Source organism: Corvus hawaiiensis, chromosome 3 (genome assembly GCF_020740725.1).
Source record: "Corvus hawaiiensis isolate bCorHaw1 chromosome 3, bCorHaw1.pri.cur, whole genome shotgun sequence".
NCBI classification, from domain to species: domain Eukaryota; kingdom Metazoa; phylum Chordata; class Aves; order Passeriformes; family Corvidae; genus Corvus; species Corvus hawaiiensis.
In genome coordinates, this window is record NC_063215.1 from 47,417,815 (window position 1) to 47,439,093 (window position 21,279).

At 36.1% G+C, this 21,279-nt stretch overlaps 1 protein-coding gene across 4 annotated transcripts in view; it reads left to right on the forward strand.

Moving 5' to 3' along the window:
• The window catches only part of FIG4 (FIG4 phosphoinositide 5-phosphatase), a 52,952-nt gene that overhangs the window by 16,968 nt on the left and 14,705 nt on the right, over positions 1 to 21,279 (forward strand). For 3 of the 4 annotated variants that reach the window (XM_048299588.1, XM_048299587.1, XM_048299586.1), the window contains exons 7-20: positions 937 to 1,065; positions 2,565 to 2,665; positions 3,116 to 3,278; positions 3,806 to 3,903; positions 5,587 to 5,720; positions 6,225 to 6,341; positions 6,716 to 6,761; positions 7,987 to 8,135; positions 10,659 to 10,825; positions 13,656 to 13,794; positions 16,529 to 16,587; positions 17,187 to 17,334; positions 18,150 to 18,233; positions 20,964 to 21,159. In XM_048299588.1, coding sequence (XP_048155545.1) covers positions 937 to 1,065; positions 2,565 to 2,665; positions 3,116 to 3,278; positions 3,806 to 3,903; positions 5,587 to 5,720; positions 6,225 to 6,341; positions 6,716 to 6,761; positions 7,987 to 8,135; positions 10,659 to 10,825; positions 13,656 to 13,794; positions 16,529 to 16,587; positions 17,187 to 17,334; positions 18,150 to 18,233; positions 20,964 to 21,159 — 1,730 coding nt within the window. The other variant, XM_048299589.1, reaches the window with a different exon arrangement.

The following is a 21,279-nucleotide window of genomic DNA, read 5'->3' on the forward strand; positions in this document are numbered from 1 at the left end:
ACGTGCTTGTGACCAGCTTCTGCTGAGTGTGTAAACTCACAAAAATATTTTGGTTACATGAATTTTCCCTGGGTTTACAGTAATTTGGGTCTAGGTACCAATAGTTTTTTCAACAGCTGCATTTTCACCTGTAGTCTGTAATGAGAACTCATCTTTTCCCTCCAGCAGAACATTTGACTGCTGCAGTTCTCTGCTATAATTGGCGTTCATACTGCTATGATATAATTTGTCCTGTCAGAAACTTCATTTGAAAAAAGTGTACAAAACTATAGGAAATAGTATTCTTATCCTCTTTCTTCTAAGTTTCAGATTCATTCAATTCCCTCTACCACCTTTCAGTGGCAGTTGTCATCTTGGTCCTTGTATTTGGAACAGAAAAAGACTCAGATTCCAGATATATTAGAAACAGAATTTTAATTTGCAGGTCTACAATAGGTGTGCTTCTCGGTGTTAGTGCAAATTAGGGAAACTGTGTTGAATTGTGTAAAAAAGGATTGATGTGCATTATCTTCCATAACCTAGCAGGTAATTAGAGGTGACCCAGAACTGAGAAGCTTATAAAGTCCTCCTATAAGAGCATTTTTGCCTTAACTGGAATTCACAGCTTGTTTTCCCTTGTTATCAAATCTCTTGGTGCTACTATGCAGACATCTCTTTTCAGTACTGAAGTATATCAGTAACTTCTGCATGAAGGCACTCAATCACAACAGTGACTGGCAGCTATAAAAAACTGCAGATCCTCATAAATGCTGGACTTCAGCATGTGCCTGGAATTATATGTGTTTGCCAGCCTTGAGGATGCGAGTAAATGATACACTGAATTGCAGTCAAGGGAAAATCAAAATGAAAATCCAGTGTCCTGGATTTTAAAGCAGTCCAATGCGGGTGAGCTTGTTTCTTAATTGCTAATGCATTTTCATTGTAACAACTTCCTAGGTGTATTTGGGATTTGCAGTAAACCTTACGAAAAGTATGTGTGGAATGCCAAGCTTCTGGAAGCAGTAAGAACTGCTGTTCATCGTGACTGGCTGCTGTATATTATTCATGGATTCTGTGGGCAATCAAGTATCCTTCTACTGTTGTAATGAATTTTGATTTATCAATTTAAAAAAAAACCCCAGTTTGAACATTGAATTATTTCTTTGTCATATAAATACCATTCAATTTTATAATTATTGTTTGGCTTTCGTTTTCTTTACTTTTCTAGATATTATGCTAAATAAGAAATATAGTTATTGTAAGAGGGCCCTAACACAGGTAGACTGCATTTTCATTGAGGGTCTTTTTTAAGCATGGGGTTTAGTAGTAAAAAGCTTGAGAGGATTTTTAGGCTCAGCTGCATTTTTTTCATAGATGTTTGAGGAAAGGGAGAAAAGCTAAGCAGAACTGAATTGCTGACTGATCTGGTTTCAGCTGTGTTTAAACCATGACACTGACATAGAAATGCTCTCCTACTAATCTTCTCTAAAACATTTTTTAATAACTGAGATTTGCAGAAATTCTTGTATTTACTGTCCTTCTGTTGAAGACGATGATAGAACTTCAGCCCTGCTGTGTGAAGAGGTACATGTTAAAGTCTCTTTTCTTGACTATATACTGTTTTAAATAGTTAAATGGGTCTATGTACACTGTAGCAGGAGGAGCAAAAGTCCAAATGCATACCACAGTCCAAAGAAATGTTGTGTTATGTGATAAGAATTTAGTGTGTTATGAAGACACTGTAATTTATTCCTCAACAGTATCATGTTAGTTCAAAATTTCTGGGGAAGCAAATACAATTATGAAGTTAAGGTTAGTGGTGTCTGCAAAATTTAATTTTGCTTTTTTACAATTGTAAGACTGTTGGTCATTGGCTTAGTCCGCAGACAAAAAGCTCGATCTGTTTCCACATACCACTGTTTCATTTGTGGTCTTACTTGATCAAAGCTGGATCTGACCACCGACATTATGCCTGCAGCTGCTTAGTGTGTGAGCAAATGTCTTCTTTCCTCTTTCTTGTGTCTCCCTCACACTGAGGAAACAGTGATAGAATCAGATGCCTAGTGTGACTATCAGCTTGTTTTTAGTAAAATACAAAGACTGTAACCTGTTTGCCTCTGGCTTTCAGTTGTTGTTGCTTAAGTAGTTGCAAATTGATCTATTTTTCTAAACCAATAATTACAGGGTGACGAATATACTTCATCTGAAAATGAAGCTCCCAAGTTTTAATCCCAGTATTCACAAAAGCAGCATTTGCAATGCTAGGTATATCTTGTATCTATTTCACCTCCACTGTCATTTCATGAAATAGAAATGTTGCTTCTCTTCTGTATGTTCTGAAAAGTGGGTGATGTATTGCAATGTAGAGTCTCTTTTCAAAGTTCTTAAAACCGATTGTTGGAAAGGGCAATGTTCTCTTCCAGCTGCAAAATAAGTTTGGAAGTGATGCTCATCACTGTTAAGGTGATTTTAGTAAATCAGATTATTTCAGTTTCATACACCTTTGTTAGAACTTATTTTGGTGTGCATAAGGTAAGTGAACAAAAAATTGCATGTGACATGTAAACCTTAACTTTTCTTTCAAGAGCTGTTAATATATGGTCGCCCTATATATGTCACTCTGATAGCCAGAAGATCAAGCAAATTTGCTGGAACACGTTTTCTGAAACGAGGATCAAACTGTGAGGTAAATAAAATACTATTTTAGGGGTTCTTTCCTCCTGCCCCTCCCCAGTATGAAAGCTTGAACTTGACTGACTGAAGAGCTGGTTTAGAGGAGTTTACGGTTTTGGCTATAAATTATGCTATTAGATAATTTTATCACATGTATCATTGCATTTTTCATTGGCATAATAAAGTTGTTCTTAAAATAATAAATTTAATAGTTCTAAATTGGCACTTGTTTTGGTTTTTTACACTTAGAGATGCTGTTATTTCCCAAACTGAGGGGAAAAAAATAAAAATATGGTAATATACATTAGGGACAAGTGGGAATATAACCTTCAGTGTTGTTCTCACTGCTGTGGTTCAGTGTCTCACAGTTTCTTTGTGCTCTGTTTGTAATGATCAATACTCTGTACTGCATGCGACTTTGAATGTCATATCTACATCACTTGTGTATTTTTGTTTGGTTTAGGGAGATGTTGCTAATGAAGTGGAAACTGAACAAATACTTTATGATGCTTCAGTTATGTCATTTTCTGCGGGGAGTTATTCTTCCTATGTTCAGGTTCGAGGGTCTGTCCCTCTGTACTGGTCTCAAGATATTTCAACTATGATGCCTAAGCCACCCATAACACGTGTGTACAAATTATTTTTTGTGATAGATTATGGTTAGTGCTGTATCCTAAAGGAACATCTGAGAGAATAAGTGAAAACTGAATTTGCAAAAACAAACAAATTGTCTAGGCACTTGTGCTCTGGGAAGCCATCATTTAAGGTTAAAAAATTGAGAAAAAAACTTCCATCTTAGACTTCACATTCAGAAATTAAATAGCAAGAGTTTCTGTTTGAAAAACTTTCTTTGTACTTACTTTGTGTATGAAGTTAGCTGCATTTCTCTTAGTATTGTGGGTAAAATATTAAACCTGTTGAAAATGGTGGAAAATGTCTGGGTTGAAATTAATGGGGCCAGAATAATTATTCCTCATAAGCATTTCATGAAAATTTAAGAAGTTGCCTACAATTTGGCAAAGGGAATATTTTTTTAACAGCTTTTGCATGATGTCGTTACTACCAGAGAATTAATACGTCTTTTGTGAAGAGTACTATTAAGGGAAAATTCTACAGCTCACTTATTATCATCTTGAATATATGTTTGTTTCAGTGGACCAAGCAGATCCTTATGCACATGTTGCTGCTCTTCACTTTGACCAAATGCTTCAAAGATTTGGCTCTCCCATTATTATATTGAACCTTGTGAAGGTACAATATTTTTAATATGTTCTATGTGTTAAATGTTTAATATTATGCTTCTTTCTGTAGAGTCTCTGTGTAATCTTGGTTATGTTCTAAACTAGTATTAGCTTATAAGTAGAATATTTTCTTCATAAATCTCATCCTACAGGGTATAGTACATAACTCTGCTTCCACTACAGCTCTTCAAAAAAAAAAAATTCCCATGTTTAGAGACTTCTTACAGTAACCTTTCACTGTTCTTTTCAGGTTTTTGCTATTACCCTTTAGCTGTAAGTCCGAATAAGTTAACCACTGAATTTAATTTAGCACTAAAAACTACTAAAATAGTATGGTTCCATGCAAAGTGAGGTTTGTAGGCTTCTTGGCAGGTAGTAGAGTTTGAAATATTTGAAAATATTATGGCAAAGACTTACCTTCTGTTGTTTGCTTCCATGACTCTGCTCTGTGTAGGAGTGCTTTTAAGACTGTCCAGGAGCCTGTAGGATCAACGTAGAGTAGCGTTTGTTGACAAGAAAATGTCTCTTGCAGCCATAGCTTTTAAGAGCCATGGTGATTGTGTGAATCTGGGCTCACGTGACCTTGACATGTGAATAATTAATTGCTTTGAGTCACAAGGCTTTTGATGCAGTGACTGACATTGCCTCCCCTTCTTTCCCTCTCTGTAGATGTTAAATATTAAGATGGTAGAATTCATTTTCATTTATTACTCTGTGTACCTTGAAAACATTAAAAAAAAAAGAGCAAGGAGGGCTAAGGCCTCTAACCTGAACACCTTTTTTTTTGGATGTATCTGTTGCTTTTACACCAATGCTGAGGGCTTCTGTCCCAAGCACTTGATTTCTTAAATGTTGATGAGGTATATGTCCTCTTGTATCTGTCTAATCTAGAAGCTTGTTAATTAGTAATTAATTTATTAGGCTTCCCTAGGGTTTGTCTAAGACTGCTGTTAACATAGATAAAGCAGTTTTTATAGCTTAGGTTCAGGATAGGGTTTAGTTTGGGTGGAGTGAGAGGCAAGCCATACTAATATAGAGTGCCTGCTTCAAGGCGAGGTTTGATGTTGCCCGGAGCAACATGAAGTAGTGAGAGGCATCCCTGACTCTATGATAGAGGGTTGAAACTAGATGATCTTATGGTCTCTCCTAACCCAAACCATTCTATGGTTCTATGAAAACATATGTTATATTCAGGCAATGGCAACAGAATTCTAATTTTTAGAAATTATTGCAAGACTGGGAGATGGGAGCTGTTGTTCCCCATCTCCTGCCTCTAATGGAGAAGAATTTCTCTTTGTCCTCTTGTACTCAGAACTGAATGTGATGTTTCTCTTTCTGCCTATCATTTTGCTTCTCTTTTGTCATTCTCCATTTCATCTACATTGCCACTTTTGTTTCTGTGTGTTCTTTACTCTTACAGCATTCCATTTTCTAGCCAATGATTATGCACAGTTGAAACAGGTCACTTTTATTACAAATACAGATAAATCGTCAAAAACCTAAAATGTTCAGATTTTTCTATCTTTTCTGTTCTTAATTTAATTGTACTATTTATGAAGAACTGCCTGCTGTTGTTACAGCTTCCACTTTTGATTTCCATTATGTATACATGCATGTATGTGTGCCTGTGTATGAGTTATGTACATTTGTTAATGAAAATTGTGATGTTAAATTCCTTTTCTTTTTGCTGAAGGAACGTGAAAAAAGAAAGCATGAAAGGATTCTCAGTGAAGAACTCGTTGCTGCTGTGACGTATCTCAACCAGTTCTTACCCCCAGAACATGCAATTATATATATACCCTGGGATATGGCCAAATACACTAAAAGGTAGAAAAAATCCTTTCTGTACCAGTGCTTGTAGCTGCCATGCACAGATGGAAGCAAATGTTACTGAACAAAACAGCACCTTGCAAACAAAACAAGGGACTGTGATTCAGCTTACATCCTTTTCTGTAATCATACATTCCTTTTGCAATCATACATCCTTTTCTGCCTCATTCATATTTTTGAATCAGAGAAAGTTTGGTAGAGAAAAATTAGTGTGATGTAAATATCAAGGAGTTTTAGGTTTTTTATGTCTTCTGCTTCTAGTTTATGTAACATTTTTATCAAAAAGAAGTAAAATTGCTCAGATACAGTCAGTCTCTCTTTCCTGTAAAATCTAAGAAAAATATATACATAATTACTGTTGGATGAATAAAGCTGTGATATGGGCCTGTTTTTAAATCATTTTTGTTATGGAAAAACTTTTCAAGTAGTGAAATTTTTTTTAGTATTAATGTATCTTGACTGTCTCTTGTTTTTTTTTTTTTTTTTTCCCCTTCTCCTCAGCAAACTTTGCAATGTCCTTGACAGACTGAATGTGATTGCAGAAAGTGTAGTAAAGAAGACTGGATTTTTTGTAAATCGACCTGATTCCTACTGCAGTATCTTGCGTCCAGATGAAAAGTACCTCTAATTTATTTGATGCATAATGAATAGCACTTATTCCTTAGAAAGCTGTTTGGAATTTCTATGTTTATTAAGATACTTCTTATTTTAAGACTTACTAATTTGGAAATCACTGAATGACTTCTTTTGAGGCATACCAATAAGATAATTGCCATCTAAATGTTACTGAGTCTGTTGTTGATCAGTGGATTTTATGGTATTAAAAGTAAAAAGTTTAAAATGTTTTTTAAATATAGAAACTGTATTTGTTTAGACTTCTGCAGATGAAGTCTCTCGAGTCCCTGCAAATCCAGAAGTAACTATTTGTCACTGATATGATCTGTTATTTTATAAACTTATTTGGAAGTCATTCTGTTTTGTTTGTCTTCCAGGTGGAATGAACTGGGAGGTTGTGTTGTTTCCACTGGTCGTTTGCAGGTACTAAAATATGCTTTATTAGTTCATAATTATAGTGATGTAGATCAACACTCCCAAAGAACAGTGAACAATTTCCCTTAAATACCTGATTGGTGACTCACAGACTGCTCTTAAATCAGTATTTATGGTACACATTATTACTGCTGTCCTTCCCAGAAATTTAATTGGGAATTAGGGCCTAAAGTTCTTGCATGGTACCCCAAAACCTTATGGTATTGGAACTGTATCTTTGCTGGACTTAGTCTGAGAAATGCTTGTATTTTAAACTAGTTTCCATTACAGTTTAGTCTGTAATGTTACCAGTGCAGTGAAAGTTAAACCAGCAGCATTTTAGCAAACTACATCTCATAAAATGTTACACAGAAGAAGTGAGGAATAAGCATACTTAACCCTGGTAACATACTGACACGCGTGAACATGGGTTACTGACATTTTCACCAGTGCTGAATTTTTCTGTACATTGTTACAGTTTCCATCACTAAAAGAAAATAAAACTAGAAACACATCTTCCTTTAAGGTCAGAAAAGTACTGACTGAAATGCAAACCATACAGTATCAAATATATACCTGAATGTTATGGTTTTATACTCTGAACACAGTGCATATTCTTAAGAAGCATTAGTTGCTTTGACTTGCCATTCATAATTTTGTACTTCCTGTAAGTTAGAGAGCATGTGACCATTCTGTACTAGCTGATCACTGGGATATGTTTGTTGAGGGCAGATAAACAGCAGAGCAGATAGAATTTGATCCCTTAAAAAAAAATCAACCCTAGTTAGTTTTTTTTATGTTAGCCTTAACAGGTTTACCTGTAGTAGGAAAGTGATTATTTTATCTTTAATGATTTGAGAGTCACCAGTGACTTACATGTAAGCATTCAGGTCACAGTTCATCGCTGACTAGACATCTTATGAGTGACATCCAAATTGTGACTTCTTCAAGGCTGTTTGTGAGTTGAGGGAACATGCAGTAGGTGTGATGATAAAAGCAAGAATATTTTGAAAGTAGGCATGACAGCAGTCTGACGTAGCTTGCTCGAGATTAATTGATTTTTAACTTTTATTAGAAATGCCTTTCCTCAAATTTTTGTGAAGACATAATTTGATAAGACATCAAATCATGAAGACATGATTTGATAAGACTTAGCTAGTAGTAAAAAAGTAATAATCATGAGTGTAGTAATTTGTTGATTAAGATAAATCTTTTATTTGGATTGCTTTACCAGACTGGAGTTCTCCGAACGAATTGTGTGGACTGTTTAGACCGCACTAACACAGCCCAGTTTATGGTGGGGAAATGTGCTTTGGCCTACCAGCTGTATTCATTGGGATTGATTGATAAACCAAATTTACAATTTGATACAGATGCTGTAAGGTAAGATAGATTAATCGAGTGTGTCGTAGTTTTAATTTTTGAGTCAAGAGATTATGGAGAATTATGTCCATGCAGAAGAAGCATCCAGTTATTGCTACTGGAATGATTTAATGTTTATTCATCCAAGATTAAAAAATCTTCCATACTTGAAATCTTGAGAAAATCCAGTCATGCTGAAAGTTTGATCTTCTGGAAAAGTATGTTAATCAGTCTTCTTATGAGATAATAGCTTGTCTTTATTCTTTTTATATGCCTAAACTTAAAGAGAAGTGTTTTCCTTTGAAATAAATTTAAGAAAACCTCCACCCCAGCCTTTTACACTTGTTTCAATTGCTTGAGGCAAAATGCTGACTGAAGGTGAAAACTGAAATAATTACATACTTTCATGGAGAATGCCAGACTGTATAGAAGTACATCTTACCTTGCTCTTCCCTCCTTTTTCTTTGGAAAAATTTCATGGGTTTTGATTTATTGAAGAAAAGCTTTCCAGCAAAATTCTTCTTGCATATGAAGTGTCAATGGTACTTATACAAGCATCCTCAAACACTTCATGAAAACCCTGCATTTGTATTGAAATGTTTTGGGGGTCAGGGTAAACTAAGCTACTTGTAAATATGCTTCAGAAATTAATGTAGGAGTCTTTAAGGTGCTGTGGTTTTATTCCTTTAAACTGTTGTCGTCACTGAAACTTACGGCTTCATTGATGATTTTAACTAGTGGTTTGATAGCTTTAGAGCACGGAGACCTAACTTGTATTCAGAAAACACAAGTAGTTGGGCTTCCGTCCCCTTTACTTGAGACATACCTTCAGCTCCTCCTCTTTTTTTCTGTTAGTTTCCTGCGCTTGCCTGGGGCCTGGAGCCGGTATGTGCTGCAGAAACAGCCTCACCTGCAGCACGTTGGTTCACTGTGCAAGTGGTGGCTCCTGGCCTCTGGCCTGGTGGCCACGGAGGGCACCCACTGGTGGCTTCCTGGGTGTGCTAGCAGTGCCTCTCATCCACCATGTCCCAGCTGCTGGGAGCTGTATGTTTACCTCTGGGAACAAATAATTTCTGCTGCCAATACCAGTTGCTGTGCAGCCTCCTGGGGCTACTGGTCAAACAAAAACAAACCCAAAGAAGTAAATGAGATTCTAATACACGGTGTCATGAACTCTGAATGATTGGTGTGTAGGCAAGTGGGGTTTGGGTTATTTCTTTGGGGGGTTTTTTGTGTGTTGTTTTGGGGTTTCTCTTTTGTTTATTTAAAGTTACTTAGCAGATGTTTCCTCCTAATTGATCTTACTGTACTTGACCTTGTACAGAAGATTTGATGGACAGCTATTTAGTTTCTACAGAAATTGATTTGATGCTCAGATAAGTGTTCTTCATCCAGATCCCTTTGAGGAGAGCTTCGGTCAGATGGTTGCTAGGTTACCTATGCAATACTGTGTCTTTGTTGGAAACTTTCTTAGGGGAATGCTTTTGTTGTCTTGTTTTGGTGCATTTTGGTTTTAATTTTATTTTGTTGTTTGTTTCTGTCTTCCTTTTCAGTCCTGAAGGACTTCTTTCTTCTACAGGTATTACATGTAGATGCCCGAGTTACTTTGTCTTCCTATACTGATGTGAAACATGTTCCCACAGGTTTAGTGGTTGGGTTTGCTTTTTAGTTTTGGGGAGGGGTTGGGGCTTGTTTTGTTCTGTTTTGGGGGTTTTGTCTCTCAACTAAACTTCTAGTCTCTTTTAGCAAAATATCATCCTTGTCATTGTCTTGCTCAAGCAAGGCATTTCTGAGAAGCACTTTTGAATGTTATCTTTTAGACTGAGTGCCATCTCCTTAAGATAGCCTCTTTTTCTGAGACTGTTGTCTTGTTTTTGTCATTGATAAAAAGCTTGTTTAATTTTTGCTATTTGGACTGGTCCCAGTTTGAATGCTGTCAACTTCTTGATGCCAGAGGACTTCTTCACTTTTTTGCCAGCTCTCCTTGTTCAAGTCAATTCTTAACCAATTCTTTTTGCCTTCTGCTTACACCAAGGTTTTCCAGCTCCAGCAAATGTTACCTGACTGCCATACACTTCTCTTACAAGTCATGTTTATTCATTTTGTACCTTTGAGCCATCATTATTGTAACTAGGGAGGTTTCTGGAAGGTTATGCTAACTTCATTCCTGGTGTACTTAACAGAAAATGTAGCCTTGAGATATTGATATGTTCTGTCCCTTCTAGTGTATGAAACATGCCTTGGTTAGTGAAGATATATTGTTTGTTTTCTCCCCATTAAGTAGTACGACATGTTAATCTTCTTCCTGAATCTATACAACTGCTTGCTCTGTTTGTGTGAACCTCTTCTGTTATATTAAAAAGTAATGAAAATCTCAAAGTCTAAATCTTCTTAGTAATTATTATGTCTGAATAAAATTTCCACATATTTATCTGAATAAAGGAGAAGAAACTGTATTGCATATGCAGAAAGACTTTATTATATTTTCTCTTTAAAAATTCTATTCAGAAGTTTGATAGATGACACATTTTGCTTTTCCTTCAGATTATTTGAAGAATTATATGAAGATCATGGAGACACGCTTTCTCTGCAGTATGGAGGCTCTCAGCTTGTGCACAGAGTGAAAACGTATAGAAAGATTGCTCCATGGACTCAGCATTCCAAAGATATTATGCAAACACTCTCAAGATATTATAGTAATGCTTTCTCAGGTAAATTTAAGTGCTTTCATTTAAGCTATTGTTTACAAAGCATCTTACTCATGATGTTTCAGTAATCTGCACTATGATCTTGTGACAGAGTTCCTCTATACTATAATTTCCAGGTAATTCAGTAATAGGTATTTCTCAAATAGGTAATTCTCAAATAAGTATTCTGATTTGATGAGATAGTGATTTATCCTATGTTGTAGCATGCAGACCTTTATTTAGAAAATGCATACATGTAGCACTGCATCTGTCAGTGACATTTGTAGATCAATAGAGAAGCAGGTAGGTGTTACTGAGTGTTAAAATGTTGGACAGAATGTCTTCAGCAAATATAAGGAAAGCGATAAATCTAAACATGAGTAGAAAGCTTCATGTGGAGTATTTCTAGTGATGTTTCTGAGAGCTCAAAACGAAGCAAGCTGTAGTGCATGTAATTGTTTTGTGTGAATAGGAGCTACAAATGGTTAAATCTGTGGTAGAAAAGACAAAATTCAAAACTCAAGTAAATGAGCTATTTTTTTTCATTAAATAAGCTGTAAAATATTAACTTACTCCTTTACTAGCTCATATCACTCATTGGTAGAACACTGAGTGTTCTACTTTCTTCTGGGCAACATTGCTAAGGGAAAACCTCTTTGAAAAATGCTGAGCCTTATCTTTTGCAAAATAACAAAAAAAAGTGTTGGGTGTTTAGAAGTCTTGAAGAAGACCTGAAAGAATGATCAAAGGGCAGTCTAAGACATGTCAGAAGGCCAAACCGTGTTACCGTGTTATCAATATTGTGTCAGTCCTCTATTACTCTTTTTCACAAAACTTGCATAGGCAGGGGTAGAAGTACCTATTTTTTTTCTTCTTTGTAGTAGACCGCAATTATTTATAGACTGTGTGAACTTTAAAACAGTGAGTTGGGCAATGGCTAGAAATACTTCAGTAATCTCTGACTTCTTTGGCTAAAATTATTGTTTCTGTGTGTATAACAATGTTGAGAGCACACAATTCAGAGTAACTTTTCTGAATGTAAATCATGTAATTCGTGTATCATATTTGCCCAAATTAAATGGGAAATAGAGAACTTGTTTATTTCAGTCATATGGTCTCTTATTATTTGCACTGGCAATAAGGTCTGGTTTCATCAATTCTTATGAGCCAAAGGTAGCACCCTTGCAGTGTCCCCTGTACTGTGATGTAGAAGATGGAACGAATCTCTGAGCTGTTCACTTTTATGCCAGCCACTGAAATGGTTAGGTGGAAGCCTGAGCAAAGTTCTAGGTCCACATTTGGGGTTGTGGTCTGTTTGCAAGGATAGTCATGATATGCATGTCTTCTAGTAATAAAAGAATTTGTTGTAAAAAAGATGTTACAAAAAAAAGAAAACTGTGGAAATAAAAACGTCCATCGGGTCATCTGAATGAACTTGTAGCAAAGTACACAAACAGACACTAGTCTTTACTGAAGTCAATACTGTCTTTGAATGAAGTTTTCTTAAAGGGTGCTGCACACTTTCCCCAATTTACTTATGATTTTGGTATTTGATCCCATTTGAGGCAATTATTTTTGATGCTTTAGGCATTTTTTGTGCTTGAAGATGACATTGTTGCAATGTGGCATTCAATGTCATATTTACTTTGTTTCATGTTTATTATGGAGTTTTAAAATATTTGTTTCAATGAAATTTAAAGGTTTAACACTGTCCAACACTGCCTGTTCAGTTGGCAACAGCTAGCTTGTTAATGTGGCACATTGAGAGAGATCATTTTGTTCTTTAAGTTTTCTAAGAAAGCAGAGAAAAAGGAAACAGTTTTAGAACAAGATTCTGATTTTCTGTACTGCATTTATAATAATAATAATAATAATTATTATTATTATTACTATCCATAATATGTCCTTTAAAATGCAAATAAAAATCTGAGGGCTAGCCAGTTCATGAATCAGTATTTCCTTTTGTTTCTGATACGAGAAACTTTTTTTTAATGCTTATGTATTTTATGTACTTGAATTAAACAGACTCAGAAAATTTTAGTGATTTGCTTGAAGTCATACAGTATATAAGATTCAGAGCAGGATTACAAGAGGCGTGCTATCACTGCCTCCTAAGTAAATCTCTTAGCTACACATGTACCGTTTGTCTATCATTAAAAATACATGAATCTAAAAATAATCTACTCTTATAAGAAAATATTTTCATCTGTTGACCTCAAAGCTCTTAGGATAATTACTATTAATTAAGCTGTACGGGTGAGAAAAAGTAAGACACATCAAGTAATAATTTGGTGGAGCTTAGAATATGACAAGCTAAACTGATGATTTAAACCACAGGAAACAAGTCCAAATTATTAAAAGGTGTTTGTGAAATGTAATCATTTTACTATGTTTTGGCAAGAAAATCCCAAAGAATTCATCATTTGTATGTTTTGTTGGAAACCTGCGTTGTATGGATATTGTTTAATTTCATTAAATCATTCTTCAGTTATTTAGGCTGCAGTAAATTCACTAAGGTGTGTCAGATTTCCTGAAACTTGCCTAAATCCGTGCATGTGCTTCATGCACACACGAATAGGCAGCGGTGGGAGACAGAGCTGTAGCGGGAGGTCTGACTTCTGCCAAGCCTGGGCTCCTGAAGGAGAAGCCAAGGGAAGAGGCAGCGTTGGTACCAGCCCCGTGTGCCCTGCAGTGTGACAGAAGGTCTGCTCTAAATGAGGTTCCATTGTGCTGCTTGAAGCCCAGAGGGCCCTGCAGCAGTCATAGCACACTCTGAGGAGCAGAGAGAAGCAGTGTCTGAATGGGCCTGAGCTGTGCAGTGCTCCTGGTGTTGAGTGTGCCTCTTGTCTAACAGATGCGGACAGGCAAGATTCTATCAATCTCTTTCTGGGAGTATTCAAGCCTGCAGAAGGAAAGCCACATCTCTGGGAGCTTCCCACTGATTTTTATTTGCATCACAAGAACACCCTTGGTCTGTCACAGACCAGGCAAAGGTATTTTGCTGTTCTGTTTTTTATTTTGTTTGGTATTGCTCTAATAAATTTTAAAACATACACGTTGCTAATCAAATAATCAGGTCAGCCTGTCAAAAACTTGCTTACTGTTTTTTATGTTTATACAAAAGCTTAAAAAAAACACCTTCAAGAGATTACCAAAAAATGCTGAGCCTTGGTGTTTCAAAGGATATTCTTTAGTATGTTATTTTCCTGTTGTACTTAAAAAGAAGTCTAATTTCATATGAAATTCTATCCTTCAGTGTAAAATGTTTCACTATTTTACTGCAGTACAGTTATGTATGAATGTGGTAACATTCCACTAAGCAATATACAGGTGCATTCTTGATTGTCATATTTATTAATGGTTGAGTTTGAGATTATTTTATGAGGATAGCATTTATTTTCCTATGTACTGCACTTAGTCTGCAGCTGTGCATACCAAGAAATCCATGATTTTCTATATTCCTTTCAGTCTATGTCTAGCCTTTTTTGAAGACTGTTTTTCTTCATTTGCATTCCACTGTAGTTGCATGGTAATGTACGGAAGTAGTAAAGTATAAAAATTTTAAAGTAATTTGATTGCTTCACAGAGGGAAATGATTTTGTTGAAGAATATGAATATTGTGCATTAAAAAAAATCCCTTTTAACAAAAAGGACAGTACTCAACTTGTCAACTAAATAATCTCTTAGGATTTTGGCTGGTTTTATCTTTGATCATTCTGTGAGCCTTAAAGCTCTTTAGTACAAATGGTAGATCTGAATATCTGCATTTAGATTTTTGGCTGGGGAAAACTGCAAGTGTTTCAACAGTGTGATCAGTCCCTGTTGGCTGCTTATTCTGTTAACCTGTCGCAGCAGCTGGCACATGATACAGCTCTTTCTAAATTTCAGTCCTCTTGTATTGTCTCCTGAGGCTTTTCTTAAAGATAGCTTATATGAGCCATACAACCAAATGCTACTTCAGGCATACATTAAACATGCAATATTAATTTTCTTGACTACTCGTTCTGAACATCATTGTATGTCTAAAATTAATTCAGCTGATATATTGCAAATATGCAAATGTTCTAGTCTCCCTTTCATCTGTTACTCTGTTAAAACAGCTATCTCTTATTCGTCACAGATACTGTTCTCAAATGAGGTGGAATATTAAAAAGAAATGTTGGTACTCTTCATTTACTTGTTAATTAGTTTTACCTTTCATTCTAACCAGAATTTCTTCTGAGTAGTTATAATATACAGTCAAGATGTTTATTATGTGAACAAAATGACACCTTCATGTAATAACTAGGTGAAATAAATACATGAAAAAAAACTCCTTTAAGTAATTTTTTGGTTCTACCAAACATTTGGAGAAGTTCTTTGTGTAACTTTTTCCTTCCTGTGTGTGTAGTGCCTCTTTTGGATTCCTTGGGCACAACAACAAAGAAATAATGACACTCATAATGAAATCAAGGATACAGGAGATAGAAGATGATGTTTCCTGTCATTGAAACTTCTTTTGACTATCTGTGCTTTTCCTATATTGTAATTGCCTCCTCATCAGGAGGAAGATATTTAATAACGTTCATATCTTACTTCTATATAATTTATGATTCACGTGAAAGGATGGTGAATATGGAAAAGGAGACTTTGTGTTGCCACGTTACTTATCATTTATGCAGGCAACAAAACTGGGTATGTCTGCATAGTTTCTGAAGGCACTGGAGAAAGTAGCTTACTAGCATGGCCTGATACAGGACTTTGAGAAGAGGCAGGACCATCAGGCATAACTCATTCCTTACTGTCTAGGATATACACAGTTCTCGGAACTGAAGTGTGTTTTCCTGCCTGTTCTGTACCATCTCCTAAATCCCACTAATAAGTCTATCCCTGGCTGTGGGAATATACCCACTGTGTCTGCTCCAGATGGCTACATTGACAGGAGTAGGAGACAATCACATAAATACTCTGATTACAGCCCTCACAGTATTGTGAATACACGCGTATTGGAAATAAAAATCAATGAAGACAACTGTGTTTTCATTCCATGTAATGAAATAGAAGAAACTATCAGAAAAAATAAGAAAAGAAATTAAAGTATATTTGAGAAGAGTAAAGCTGTGTAAACATGAATGAAAGATAAAACATGCTTTGTTTTATGAATGTTGCTTGACTTCCTTTGTTGTTTTACAGAAATCCTGAATAAGCTTCCAGCAGGGCTTAAATTTTGCTGTTAGTTATGCCAACAGTTCTCAGGCTTATGACACCTGTTACATCAAAATGTATTTCTTTGTGTAGAAGTCAGCTGCTTTGACAATCATCCGATTTTATTATCATTGACCTTCATTTCTTCATACCTTTTTCCTAAATTTTGGGATCTGAATAACATGTGGGAGGGGATGCCTTCCCCCCACTCCTCCAACGACCAGAACAAGAGAAATACATCAATACTTGTGATATGTACTAAGACTTTAATTTTCAGTGCTGTAGAGGTAGGCACCTGAAATGCGTTTTTTTAATGGAACAAAGCCACTCTTCTGTCCATAACTATTGGTATTGAGCTTCATTTGTTTAAATTTTCTGATTTGAGAGCAAAGTAGTTGGAAAGGGGCCTGTTGAACTCCACCAGCCAATTCAACAATGCTGAAGTGATACTGTATGGATGGGTGAATGTTATGTGCAGACTGGATAGGCTGAATACAAGATCCCATCTCCTGTATTGATTGCAGTTCTGTTTTTCCTGTACAGCTATACTTACTGGTGGACCACAGGTGTGCTAAAGCATTTACCTCTTCCTTTTGATGAAGGTAGGACCCATATTTGCTCCTTGCCTTGCAGAGGATCTTGAAAAAGACATTTTATTTACAAATGCTTTTTGACTGTTTTAGATCCCAAATCTGAAAAAAAAAAGTGTTTCCATAATGGTTTCTAAATACTTCCCCTCCCCACCCCCACCAAGGAGATACGATTTTTCAATTGCAGGTTGCAAGAGCTACCTAAGTGGCTAAAACTTGACCTTCATATGTTTATGAGCCAGGGCACACTTAATTGTTTTTTTTTTTTTTCTTGTCTGTTAGCATATATTTATAATCTGTGCTGGTGGTTCTATTCCTGTTGCAGAAGATACAATATAGCTAGTGTGTCTTATTTCTCTGGGGTACTGTGGAGCATGTTTTATTAGGAATTTTCATCATGAAATGAAATCAAATTATAGTGGTTGATAATGCATATTTATTAAAGATGTGCAATGCATCTTCTTCATGTCATATTTCCTTGTCTCAGAGGGGATATGACTGTAGGAAAAATTGCCTGGTATGGTGGCTAGGTGAGCAGGCTACTGTTTGATTAGATTTTTGCAGGAGTCAGTAATTGCTAGTAAAAAGATTTTTTTTTTCTCCCCCCTCAGTGACATGTGCTGAAAACAGACGCAAGTTGACAGTGAAGAAATTCCACAAATACGAAGAGGAAATTGATATCCACAATGAGTTTTTTAGGCCATATGAGTTGAGCAGTTTTGATGAGACTTTCTGCTTGGCAATGACCAATTCTACACGGTATATTGGGATGTTTTGTGGCTCTAAATCCTCGACTGGGAGTTGATTTAGTGTGAATTAAATATGCATTTGATTTATTTGTTAAATATGTGTAATTTCAAATTTAGCAAAGTTCTTGAAACTAAATCACAATGTTACATGGAAATGTTACTCTAAAAAAAGTCTGTTAAAATAGCAATTAGATTTCCAATTATTTTTTATTATGGAGTGCATAATGTCTGGGCACTTGATGGCAGAGAGATGAACTTTTCTCTGTTGACTCAGATCACAGAGGCTGCTTTCAACACAATTGTTTTCTCGTTGTTCTGCTCTTGTTTTGCAGTTGTTTTCTTCAGTTCATCCAGTTCTCACAGCTGGCCAGATATTTTTGGGTCTTTTTTTTTGTTGGCAGCAATCAGCTGGATATTCTGAGCATAATCTGAATCATGGTTTGGCTAAAGATTTCCAGGCAGATTATGTTTCATGTAGCTGTTTGACACAATTTGAGTGTTGGCAGCATTTTGAAAACAATGTACAAAACCCTGAGTTACAGGGTTTCTTTAGCGCAGGAATGGAGCACAATGTTTTAGCATCTTTGGCAAGTGGTGATACTTGGAGCTGTTTTGTGGGACTAAATAATGCAACTTAAAGCTTTTTAAATACCTAGGTTATATATACATCAACTTGTAATGGTAAAGTTACAACTTGATATCTCTTTTTATGATGATTTTTTTTTAAATTCACAGATAGATGTTAGAGGTGGTTCTTCCAGAAAATTTAAAAATTTTATGTGTTGAACTGTGTTAATGAACACTTTTTCCTTTTTGTTTTGACAGAGATTTTATGCCTAAGAATGTGGGAATTGATCCAAGTCCATTTACTGTTCGTAAACCTGATGAAACTGGAAAATCTGTGTTGGGGTAAGTCTGAAATCAGAAATTTTGTTCTGGTTTAACAGTAATGAAATTGTAATGAAAATATATAAACTCTTACATGTGTGTCTGTGAAGCATATTCTGTGTTATGGGAAATAAAAAATTCATTGGCATTATACTGTAGAATTGTACACTTTCAAAATCACATCTGATTTGAGATTTTTATTTGACACTAGGAATTCTTAATTCCAACTTGTTTTCTCTTATTCCTCAAAGTGAAACTCATGAGAAGATTTTATCTATAATATACAGAAGTTATTAAAATTGGATCATCTCTTCATCCTAGTGGCAACTCTATTCTCTATTGGAGTTGACAGCAGTGCATATTTTCTTGTTGTCTTTAAAAAAATGATAAATTTTTCATAAACAGTACATATTCTGAAACAGAAATAAATGCCAATTTCAGCATAGTCTTTGATAAAAAAAGTTACTAAAATATTTATTGATAAAATTTTATAAAACAATCAGCAGCAGTTACTGGGACAAATGAATGCTTCATTTAGCTGCTTTTGCATCCTGGACCTGCTTTGTTACCCTGTTTATTCCACTGCTGTCTTGATTGCTGTGTCACAGAAGGGCTACGCAGAATCTTCCTGAATTCAGTCTCTCTTTGATACCTCATATTAAGGAAACATTTTGTCAGTAGTTACTGTGCTGTCACAACATTATCAATTCCTCTGAAAACTCGCCCTTCTGTTAAACACTAGAACATTCGACTGTCTCATGTGCTCTGATCCTCAGGGTCTCATTGTCAATAAATGTTGAGAGCAGACTATGCTTATCAGCAATAGAATCTCATTTCATCCTACTGGGAATAAACAGGAAGACTGTTCAACTGTTACACAGTTTATCTCTGCTAAGAATTGTGAGTTTATGAGTATTTTGAGGATAAGCTTTATTCTTCTACTTTGATATAATGTCAGATTTTGGACTAACTAATTTGTCTCTAGATACTCCATTAAATTCTTGACCATTATATAGTTTTCTCAGGCACTTTTATTCAAGCTTTTCACTGTGATTTTTAGGGGTTGATGTGAGACAGAGAATCAGCTCCATCAAAGCCGCTTTCCAGGACTCCCTGTGTATCACTTATAAGGCTTCCGCTTCGTTGGCTGTGTTGTAGGGTAAAACGTGGCTTCACTCTTGCACCTCAACCCTATTTAGCCTTGCAAAAGGTGGTACCTTTGCCTTGCACATTTGTCATCACATTTTGATCGAAGACATTTCTGAAGGGTTTGATGATCTCTTTTTTTCTATAAGTGTTTGGGTCCCAAGGATGCTTAGATCTTGGCTGAGTACATGTTGGGAGTGAGGTGAGGATAACACTCTTACTAGTGTTTGGCTACTTGCTCAGTTCCTCAGCTTTCAGAAAGGACTGCTTTTCTTGTGACCTTCACCTCATTTAGAAAAGTAGGGAAAAACCCCTTAATTTTCCCTGAAAAGATTGCTTATGTCTTCATAACTTTCTGTAAATTTCAGTCCAAGGAAGTGTCAGGTTCTGCTGCGGCAGAAATCAAACTTGCCCATGGTGTTATTTTTCCCAAGGCATTTTGTTCCAGCTCTAAGATTTCTTCTGATACGATAATGTCCTCAGGGGTGGGGTATGCTCTCAGATCAGAGCCTTTGGAAGGACTTCCCTTCTTGTTTGTACATGTTCCTTGAGCATATAAAGTGTAGCTAATTCAGTACAGGGATAAACTCCTGTGTGAGTTTGACTTCAAGAGGCAGCACTCTATAAAATAGAGTCATGATGTGCTCCACTAGGGCTCGAGTGATGCTGATGAGAGCACTAGACCTGCATCTCCAAATAGCATTTGCATCAATCAGTGTGCTGTTTCCACAGCCTCTTAGCATGCTGCTGTCTTTCTTTAGAGTGAGTCACACACAGTGTCAGTGATACATGGGACAGTCACTGCAGCAAGGAAGAGATGTTCCTTCCCTATTTCCAGGGATTTGTCTATAAACTGTGTATTCATTAGTTAATGTCTATTCATTAACTGCCTTCCCTGAAAGATTGTGACAGTGTCTGAGAGGAAATTGCAACTAAATACCCTTCTGTGGCCAGCACGAGAGGATTCAGAGGACATAAGGCTGGTATAATTCGTGATGGGTGAAGTAATGTGCACCTTTCAGAGTGCATACAGTTAAATCCAGTGTTAGCCTGCTTACACAGAAATGCTATATCTTACAAATAAGGCACCTCTTTATATTGACCAGAATTTCTTGAGTGAGAAATACATACTGGATAAAGAAATGTTGCTGATTAAAGAACTGAATTGAGGGGAGAGGTATGGAAAATAAAGAAAAAAAAGTGACATTACCATTAAGATTTGGAACCAAGATTAAGAAAGCTATAGGAGTGGATATTGTTATTAATCAGAAAGTGAAACTTTTTTCCAAGATGAAAACCAAAGATGTTATGTCTCAAGTAATTTTTATTCCTTTTTATTTATTCAGTTGTGGGGAGGGATTTAAGTAAAGAATCAGAGAATCAGTGAAGAAAAACTGACAGAATCCTTTGGGCTGTCTTTAAATGCTCTGGAATAAGAAGAGATTGAAGAAGAAGAATCAATCGAGGATTGTGGAGATGAGCAAATAGTTTCCCCAGAGGTTAAAACTTATTTCCCCAGAAAGATTGTAACCAAGATTAAGAGTTTTAAGTATTCATTGCTAGTATCTTGCTGATTTCATAAATACACACTGCCTTTCCTAATAGGAACAAAAATAATAGAGAAGAAGCTGTGCTGCAGCGCAAAACAGCTGCTAGTGCTCCTCCACCCCCAAGCGAGGAAGCAGTGTCGAGTAGTTCTGAAGATGATTCTGGGACAGATAAAGAAGATGAAGGTGCTGTTTCTCAACGTTCAACTCCGGTAAAGGTGACTGATACAGGAGACAATACAAAAATTACAGAGGTAAGAAATTACTGTGTTAGGCAAGAAGGCTTAAAATTCACATTCCCTTAAAAAAATGTTCTAGAACAGTCAGAAGTAAAGCACTGAGAAATTTAGTGGAAATGGTCTCCCGTGTAATTT